Below are 10,422 nucleotides of genomic sequence, written 5' to 3'. Positions count from 1 at the left end.
GGGGAGCAGAACAGGCAGATCGACAAAGAACACTGCTGAGAGGAGCAGCGGGTGAGACAGGAGAGGTCTACTGAGCAAAGTGGGTCACCTCCGGGGCGGGGATCGAACTCATGATGATTGGCTTTAGCTTCTTGCTGCTGTGCTTTAACATGCTGTGCCACCAGGGAGGGCATATGTAGAAAAATTTTAAAGGATTTAGGTGAGATAAAGGACAGAAATTAGGGAATGAAAATATCTCTTGTAGAGGAGATAATCAAACCCAAAGACTGGCTTTTTGAAATAGGTAATAATGTTGACAAATCTGTCATGACTATCAATGGCAAAGAAAAATGGCAAAATATTGAGAATGAAAGAGGACACATTATAATTCTTTGGAGACAAAAGGCACTGTTTAGAACTATGTTAATTCATTTGAAAATTTCAGTGGAATATGTAAATTCCTAGAGGAAAATCATTTACCAACACAGATTCCAGAATAGAGAAAAAACCTGAAAGTCTTATGTCATCCAAGAACCCAAGTATTAGCTAAATGTTTTTCCCTCGAAGAGAATCTAACCCAGAAACATTTATAGTCTTTTCAAACGTTTGCAAGGAACAGAAAAATAGGGTACTATTCAACTTATTAAGGGAGATCAGCCAAATCCTGATGTCAGAACCACAAAGACAGGACAGAGGAGGGAAATTATAAGCCAATGTAATTTATTGACAAAGACAAAGTTCTTAACAAATGTTTATGGATTGAACCAGCAAAGAACAACAGTGTTAAATCCATCCTGGCATCCAAGATGGATACCAGACTTGAATGCTGAGTTAATATTTTAATGATCCAAATGATGAATATTATTTATTGCATCATTGAAGCAAAGGCAAAAACCATGAAATCATTTCAACAGCTGTACATAAAGGAAGCCATAAAATTCAGCACCCAGGGAGACATTGTAGCAGAGTTACAATGTGGGTTCTGTGCCTGCTGCCTGGTTCCAAATGCTGATTATGAAAGAAGGCGCTTGGTGACCTTCCACAAGTTATTTAATCTCTCTGAGCTTCTGTTTCCTTCCTTATCTATAAAGACAAAGATAATAGTCCTTCCTCAGAGGTTTGTTGTATTAAAATAATTTATATGTGGGCCCTCCCTGGTGGCACACCGGGTTAAAGCGCAGCACTGCATGCCAGCCTCAGCTGCTTCAGTACAAGTTCAATCCGGCCCCGGAGCTGACCCACATGGCGCAACAGACCTCTCCTGACCCGCCGCTGCTCCCCTCAGCAGTGTACTTCATCGATCTGCCTGTTCTGCTCCCCAAACTGTCTCTGGTGAATCCTCCACCACCTTTGCACCTCTGGCCTGTACTCCAGTTCTGTATGTACAAATAAATAAAATCTTAAAACAAAAAAAAAAAAACTAACTGAAGTAATTGAAAATGAATTTTGAAAAGAGTAATTTTGGAAATAAACTAAAAACCCTACTCTTTCTCTGGAAAATCCTCTCACCACCCCTGAACTTCTGGCCTGTACCAATAAATAAATCTTTAAAAAGTTATTCTGCTTAACCCCCACCCTCTATCCCTAAAAATCCATTTGCTATATTGGTGAGGACAGGCGTCCTGCAGTGACAACTTCCAGGTTTCTATAGACTAACGCAGTTGGATTTATTTCTCGTAACACTGGCCAGTGTAGCCTGGCCTAGAAGACCTTGCTCTCCCACACCCTGGAGCCACCTATAGGTAACAAAAAGTGGGTGCTTGCATAGAAATTTTTGAGGGTCAGAACTAGACATTATTCACACTATCTCTGTCACGTTCTACCAGCCAGAATGCAGTCACATGACTCTCTAATGGTGGTGGCTGGGGAATTGTCTCTAAGATGGCTCCTCTCTCCTTAATTTTGAGCCTTTCAGAGTAAGCATTTGACTTTCACTGGATTCTACTAATTTTGATATTTAATCTTTCCATTATTATCATTCAGTACTAAATATTGTTTCTCTTCATTAACTGGACTTTTTTCTATATATCTTTTATTATTGATCTCCAATGTAATTACATTGTAGTCCTACAATGTGTTCAATATGATACCAATTATTTGAAACATTTTCTGGCCAGCTTTATGAACTAATGGTTTTCCAAAATCTTTCACATGGGGCCTTCCCTGGTGGTGCAAGGGGTTAAATGCAGCGCTATGAAGCTACCAGCAGCCACTGTGACACCAGTTCAGCCAGGGAGCTGACCCACATGGCCAGCAGGCCTCTCCTGTCCCACCTGCTGCTCCCCTCAGCTGTGCATTTAAGTGGATCTGCCTGTTCTGCTCCCCACTCTGTCTCTGGTGAATCCTCTCACCTCCCGAACCAGTTCTTGTGTGCTTCAATAAATAAATCTTTAAAAAAGAAAAACAAAAACAAAATTAAAAAGGTCTCACATGACCTTCAAAAGAATGGTTTATGTGTATCCAATATTTCAAGTTCATTGTTCATGATCTCTGTGTCTTCTCTATCTCCATTGCCTTTTTGCCTGCTTGCTATATTAAATACTAAGAGAAGAATATCACAGTACCGATATTCTTTTCCTTGCAATGCTGTCAATTTCTGATTTAGCTACTTCATGGTTGCATTTTAAAATATATTTTGGGCTTTAGTTTTAGGTGCAGGTCAATTCAGAATTATATTTTCCTGGTAAAAGCATTTTAACCTTTTGTAATGACTCCAGTTATCTCTAGGAATGGGATTTTTAAAAAATATGTTTTGATAAAAATATTTCTGTGCTAGAGGACATTTTTCTTTGCTTTTGCTTTAGTTTCTGCCTGATATATACTTGAAATATCTTTTTTTATTCTTCAGCCTTTCACCTTTCTGGACCCTTGTGTTTGTGAGTCTTGCTTACTAGACAGTTTCTGTTGGCTTCTACCTGGAGAATCTAACCCACATTTATTGTTACTGGTGAGTTTCTATTTTTCCTGTTTGCCCCTTTGTTTCTCTTTCCTCTTCCTCCTCTTTTTCCTCATCCTTCCTCTAACTTCTTTCTTCCTCCTCTTCCATTTTTCCCTACTTGCCTCTTTTGAATTAATTGGAGTTATTTTTCTCATTCCATATTTTGTTTGGAACTTATAAACTGTGACTCTTAGTGTAGGTGTGCCTTGTTTGTAATATGCATACTTAATGCTTAAAATAATAAATGTCTTTATCATAGTTATCTCTGATCACTCTTCTTCCAAGTGAAATCTGGTTTGCCCAGTACCTTAGTCTGTTCTATTAGATATCACCACCACCATCATTATTTTATAGTCATTAATTATTATTTACCTAACTACATTTTATCTAAAAATATCTTAGTTGATTAGTCTTTATAATGCATCAAAAACTGATCTCTAATTTTTCTTCTGTATGAATTATACAATGGAAACTACTTAGTTTAATTCATAATAAAGTCTCTCAATTCCATAATAAAGTCTCTGTTTTGCCATTAAACAATAAAGGCAAAGAAATGAAATTAGTCCATTACCAAGAAATTTATATCTGCCAAGGCTTTTGGTTCATATTAATTCATGTTTTCTGCAGAGCTATTGTATTGACTTACAGACCAAAGGTGCATGGAGGCTTACATATTTTTTAATCTTTTCTTAAAGATTTATTTATTGATTCATGCAAGAGCTGAGGTGTAGCCCAGAGGTACAGGGGTGAAAGGATTCACCAGAGACAGAGTGGAGAGTCTGCATGAGTCAGTACCTGCTTTCATGGAGTTAATGTTCTAGTGGGCGAGGATGAGGATGCAGAGTGAAGGATGACAGCAGATTTCTCCACAAAAACTCCAAGTCAAATGATAGTAAATGAAAGAGAAGGATGATCAACGTAGAATCTTATGCCCAATGACAGTATTTTTCAAAAATGAAGGAGCTGGGAGTATAATGTAGGCTAAGCTGAATTTCCTACCAGAGTTAAGGAAACAGTCATTTATGGGTAATTGCTACCCAGCTATATGATAAGACTCTCCTCTTATTTTTATTTAGACTTATTTTTTAAATATGTGTATATATTTTTGCAAGCATTCAGGGAAAAGAGTCCTTACTCTTTTGAGATGTAATGGTATTTACTGTATTGCGTAGTGATTTGAGCCCTATTATTTTCATAACAAGTTAATTGTCTTAAATTTGATGAGTAATGACATTAACCATGTGAAGATTGCTTTGGAATCAAGCACTTAAATTCACTCATTCCTTCAGTAAACATTTATTGAGCACTATTATGTGTCTGGAAGAGTTCTAGCTATAGGCTAGGATACTTCATCAATTCTGTGCAAATTTTTCCAGAAAATGAGTAGGAAAGAAAAAAAATTAAATAGTGATATAATAAACTAAGCCCCCCTGCCTCGTGGAGAGTGATCAACAAATTAAAAAAAAACATTTAGTTCATGTTGTCAGTTATTCCTTTTCCCCAGACAGAACATCTTGACTTCAAGTTTTCTAAGATTCTGATCTAAAATGCTACCATCAATAACACGAGTCACTTGAAGAGCAGCTAAGGATATATTTTCTCTTTTATAATTTAATTGGCTATAAAATAGGAAGGGGAGTTGGAAAGTGAAGATGAAAGATATTGCAGATTGTGAATCTCTTCATCTAACTGATGCTGTTAACTCTACGCGATTTCTTTGGGAGACTTTCCCCAGTACCTGCCACATTGGGGTAAGACTAAGGTGCTTTCTAGTACATTTTATGGCATTTGGAAGCCCTCTCGTGGCCAAGTAGGAGACCTGAAAAAAAAAATCTTTCTGCTATGTTGAAATGTTTAGGTGTTAAGTGTCTGCAACTTACCATGAAATGTATCAAAAATAATGCTGGTTAATAAATGAAAGGACGATACATAGATGGTTATATGTGCAATAAAGCAAATACAACAATGTTATCCTAGAATCCAGGCAAAAGGGATATGGGTCACTGTGTAATTCTTTCAACTGTTCTGTGCACATTTATATAATGAAATATTGAATAAAGATCTGTGTTAGACCTTGAAGAAAATATAAAGTGGAGACAAAGATTTTTTTCCAGACAAACAATAATTAACAAAATATGTTGCTAAGAGTCTTGCAAAACAAGAAATGTTCAAAGAAGCTCGTTAGGCAAAAATGAATGACTCCAGATGGAATGAAAATGGAAATTTTGATCTATAGAAAGGAATGAGAGTACTGAAAATGGTGACTATGAAGACATTTTTCCTCAGTTAAAATATGTTTGAGAGATAATTGAGTGGCTAAAGAAATAATAGCAATACATTGAGGGCTGTACTTTATATACATTAACAGAAGTAAAGGGTATTACACAACAATAAAGCCCAGCACAAAAACTTACACCCAAACTAAGATGGACAGATGGAAGTGTATTTCACTTAAATTATATGTGAAGTAGGATATTTGAAGGTAAGTGGAGGTAAACTAAAGATATTGTACACCCTCGATAAATCCGTAATTTAGCTGACTATGTTAACACGCCTCTTCCAGTAATTGAGAGAACAATTAGAATGGAAACCAATTAGGACACAGAAGACTTGAACTACACCTTCAACCAACTTGACCTAACTGGCATTTACATAAGACTATACTAACAGGAACACAACACACTTTCTTTCCAATGCACAGAGAACAATGGAATGGATAGGGAACAGACAGACCACACTCTGGGCATGAAACAAGTTTCTTTAGACTTAAAATGGTTAAAATCGAAGAGTAGGTTATCAAACTACAATAAAAACTAGAAATCAATATCGGGAGCTTGATTTGAAAACCCCTCCTATTTCAAAATTGTATAACTCATACAAAATACAAAATGACCCATGGGTTTAAAAAAGAAATCATAAGTTATAGCAGAAAAATCCTGAACTGAATAAAAAACTAAAACCCAACATATCAAAATGCATGGGATATGGTGGAATCAGTTTAAAGGAAAATTCAACAGTATTAAATGTGTGATCAAGAAATGAAGATTTAAAATCAATGATCCCACCACTGATTTTTGATGAAAAAAAATGCACAAAATGAAGAACGATGTAAAAATAATTAAGTACATATATTTTAAAAGGGAAACAAAAAAAATCAGTGATCCCATAATTCCATATTTCACCTTACCAGCCTAGGAAGAAAAGGAACAAGTTACACCCAGATTAAGCAGAAGAAAGGAAATAGCAAAGAGCAGAAATCAATGAAATAGAAAACAGAAAATAAAGCCAAAATTTGGTTGAAAAGAATCAGAAGTCAAACTGAGTAAGAATTAAAAAGACACAAATTACCAACTTCAAAAACAAAAGAGGAGTGTCACTGGGTCCCTAGGAATAGTAAAAGGATACAAGAGGAATATTATAAACGTGCCCAAAGATTCAACAACCTGGGTAAAATGGATAAATTCTCTGAAAGTCGCCAATTTTCCAAGCTCATTTCAGAAGAAATCAACTCCAGAACAGCCTTCCTACTGAAGAAATTGCATTCGTAGCTCAAGCCTTCCCAAAAAGAACATTTCTAGCCCAGCAGCTTTCTTTTAGTAAATGCAACCGAGCATTTAAGGAAGATACTATATCAATCCAATGAAAACTTTTCCAGAAAAGGAGTAGTAAAGACAGAATTCAAAAACAGACTCACACACATGTGATCAACTCATTTTCAACAAAAGTTCTAAGGTCATTTAATGGGGAAAGAAAAATCTTTTTCTAAATGATGTTAGATTAACTGAATAATCGAAACAGAAAAAAATATATATCTTAACTTCCCTACAAATTATATTCCCTGACCCTGGCACAGTGGGTTAAAGCACAGCACTGCAAAGTTGGCCATGGCCCCTTCCATGTGAGTTCAATCCCCATCACAGAGGTGACCCCCATGGCGTAGCAGACCTCTCCTGTCTCACCACCTGCTCCCCTCAACAGTGTACTTCATCCATCTGCCTATTCTGCTCCCACTCTGACTCTGGTGAATCTTCTCACCACCCCGCTACTCCGGCCTGTACCCCAGTTCTGTATGCACAGATAAGTAAATCTTTAAAAACAACAACAACAACAACTTATATTCCTTATAAACTATTCATACCATATACAACACAACTCAAAATGGATAGAGTTAAGTGAAAAAGGTGAAAACAAAAACCACAAAACTTCTCTACAACATAGGAGGAAATCTTTTGAAAGGTGGGTTAGGCAACTAGGATTCTTCCTAACAAATGAGGAATCGGGGACAGACAGGTTAAAGAAGCTGCTGAAGTCACACAACCTGCACCAGTAGAAGCAGAACCAGTCTCCAAATCTTTAAATTCATGCTCAGACTGGGTCTACCGGACTGGCAAGGGATTAGGGGCTTTGTGTGCCAATGAATGAAAATGTCAGTGGCTGCTCCCTATCCCTTGCCAGTGTACCCCAGTTACAGCAGCAAGTGAACCCCCTCCCTGGTGCCAAGGACACCTAACCCCCAGTCCCTGGGTGCCAGCACGCTCCTGTCTACTACCTCAAAAGACAGCTTTTGTAACCCAGGCATCTCCTTGAAAGGGGGTGGTGCCCCGCTCCACCAGCAGGAATGTCCCCGCCCCACTTAGAGGGGGAAGGAACGGAGCTGCAGGGAAAGTCATGAGACAGGAAGGCAGGTGGGCTTGCTGGGACACTCTGGGAGACAGACATGGGGAGAGAAGGGTGTGAGGCGTCTCCCCTTTGAACATGCGCCAGGAACTTGGGGATAAGTGTCCTCTGGGGGACTCTATTTTGGATGGTCAGTTATCGACAGGAGGGGTGCCTCCCTTTCCAGGGAAGGACCCTGTGCAATGCACCCCTGTTGTCCTCTCTCACTCCCCAGCATGCCCCTCCCCCCATCTCCCAGACTCAGGAAATACTTGCCGGGCAAGACGGGAAGAGGGGCCCTGGGGAAGGGGGAGCCGTGTGTGGGTGGGGGCAGCTGCCAAGGGGACCAGCAGGAATGTTCCAACCTTGTGTCCACAGAGCCCAGCTCCTAGCCCTGGCCAGTGGCCCACAGAAAACTTTCCCTGGGTCCCCTTGCCCTACTTCTCAGAGTGTATTGAGACATCTATCCTTCCTTCCTGCACCTGCAAGTGGGGGGCCAGTGTGTGTATGTGGGGAGTGGCTAGGAAGCAGGACCCAGCAGAGGGAGTCAAGAGCTGTCTGTGTTACAGCTCTGTGGGCCACCAGCCAGGACTTGGGGCTCACACTGGGAGAGCTCCTCCTCCCTTCTGGCCCCTGCAAGTATTTCCTGAGAGTCTGGGAGATGGGGGCCATGCTGGACAGTGAGAGAGGACAAAAGGGGTGCATCACACAGGGCCTTTCCCTGGAAAGGGAGGCACCTTTCCTGTTGTGATGCAGGCCAGAGGGGACTGAGGAGCAGACAAGGTCCCCAGAGCCCAAGAGAGGGCCAAATACCTCTCACTTGATGGCTCTCAGCCCCTCCCCCATGAGCCCCCACTGTACATTCTGGACCCAGATTCTTTCTGGCCTAGAGAGCGACAGGCCTGAGTGTCCGTCCTGGGTGATCCTGACCCTGTGCTACCCCCCACCCAGAGGTGCCTCTGGTTCTGCTCTTACTCTCCCTCAAATGAGTCCCTGCTTTCCTGCCCCAGGACCCCATGGGACTCAATGCTTCTCTGGGCCAGAACCCCTCACCCTCCCAGCAGGAGCCTGGCTGGAAGCTCTGCACTGGGGATCTTTTCCCCACTCACCAGTCCCAAGTTCATCTGCAAGTGGTACATCTGTGTTGCTATGTTTTAATGAAGAAAGGTACAGAAAGCACCCCCAGCACACATGCCAGCCCCGCCCTGTCCCCACCCCCAGGTCCCAGGCCTTGGGCTTCTTCTGTGGTTGCACAGCCCCAGCTCTACCTGTGCAACCTCTAGGCCACCCCACACAGGAAAACGAGGTCTTGGCCTGTTCTACAGAAGTGCTCTCCGGATCTCCTGGGATGATGAAGAACTGCACCCACAGGGAGGGTGGGGGAGCATGCTGTCACCCCCATGGCCACTCGGCTTGGGACTAAGCCTGAGTGCCCCCAATTTTTTCTTCCCCTAAGACTCCACACCCTCCTGGCAGAGCATCCTCACTGCCAACTCCCCTGAGTGGCAGCCACTGCTGGTGTCCTCCATCCTTCCGCACTTGACCTCCCCGAGATCCGTCCTCTTGGTGGCTGGGCCAGTCAGGGCCACCGGGGAGTCAGGGCTAGGAGTTGGGTTCTGCAAAGACACAAGGCTGGAACATTCCTGCTGGTCTCAGAGGGCAGCCAACCCCACCCCACACCCCGAGTATGGGGATCAGCCTAGAGGCTGTGCCCTCAGGGCACTGGCCCCAGTCCTGCTTTCTGAGTCTGAGCCTCTGCATGGCCCCCGGAGTCCCCACCACCTCTGACACCCCTTGGTTCCAGGCACCGGCTGGGGTGCTGAGATGGCTTCGCAGGTCCCCAAGTGTGGCAGACAGAAGAGACACCAGGCCCCGCACAGGAGCCACCTGTACACCAAGGTCCATTCTGAATCATTAAAAAGGTTTGGAGAGTACTTTTTTTTCTATCTGAAACAGATGTTTTCAGTACTCTTGGCGAATGGTGTTTTTGAGCAAACAGGCTATTTGCTTTACTGAAAGGTCACAGAGGAGTGAATGGGCATTGGGGATACAAAATGCCTGGACTGAATACTCGTGAAGCTGCACCACAGAGGAAGGCATTCTGGCTCGTCTGGAAGGTGCTACGAGGCCACCGTGGGAAGGTGGGCTCAGGATCAGCCCTCCCTGAGAGCCAGTCCCCCCGGATCTGCTCAGTGTAGCCTCTTACAGACGGCAGAGTGAGGGCAGGTGATATGACAGACAGAGCCACTTGGAGAACCCCAGGTCCAGACCCCCACCCCACCATGCCATCACTCTAGGGCAGACAGGTCCCTAAGAGCTCCCTGAGGACCGATGGCCCCTGCTGTGGCTCTCGTTCCCTCCCCCCGCCAGGGCAGACATCTTTACCCATGACGATGAGGGTGGCCGTGCTGACCGCCTGGCCCAGCGTGTTCTCAGCCACTGCCTTGTACTCGCCGCTGTCCTTGGGGGAGACGCTGGGGATGACCAGGGAGCACACGCCCAGGACGTCGGTGCTGTACACCTCGGGGTTTCCCGCCAGGCTCTGGCCGTTCTTGAACCAGGTGATGTGCGGCCTGGGCCAGCCCCTCACGGCACAGCTCATGCAGCACTGAAAGCCCCTGGGCAGCAGGTGGGCCCGCAGGCCCACCAGGAACCGGGGCTTCTGGCTCAGGTCAGGCTCCCGGTAACTGCGAACCCTGACTGGGAACCTGTCTGTGGGGGTAAGAGGGGGCGGAGGGGGAAGGGCTGGCTGAGTCAGTGTGAGCAAGGGAGCTCCTGGTGTCAAGTGGACATCCCTGGGCCTTCCTGTTGCATCCTCCTGCCATCTTAAACCCAAACACTTGCCTCAT

At 43.5% G+C, this 10,422-nt stretch overlaps 1 protein-coding gene across 1 annotated transcript in view; it reads right to left on the bottom strand.

Moving 5' to 3' along the window:
- IGFN1 (immunoglobulin-like and fibronectin type III domain containing 1) overlaps positions 1–10,422 on the bottom strand; it is a 39,825-nt gene that overhangs the window by 4,700 nt on the left and 24,703 nt on the right. Inside the window, exon 23 of the mRNA XM_012726781.1 lies at positions 9,959–10,285. Coding sequence (XP_012582235.1) covers positions 9,959–10,285 — 327 coding nt within the window. The remainder of the gene's footprint in view (positions 1–9,958; positions 10,286–10,422) is intronic.

The sequence above is a fragment of the Condylura cristata genome, unplaced genomic scaffold (genome assembly GCF_000260355.1).
Source record: "Condylura cristata isolate star-nosed mole 26May11 unplaced genomic scaffold, ConCri1.0 scaffold00018, whole genome shotgun sequence".
NCBI classification, from domain to species: Eukaryota; Metazoa; Chordata; class Mammalia; order Eulipotyphla; family Talpidae; genus Condylura; species Condylura cristata.
This window is presented reverse-complemented; position numbering and strand designations above follow the sequence as displayed.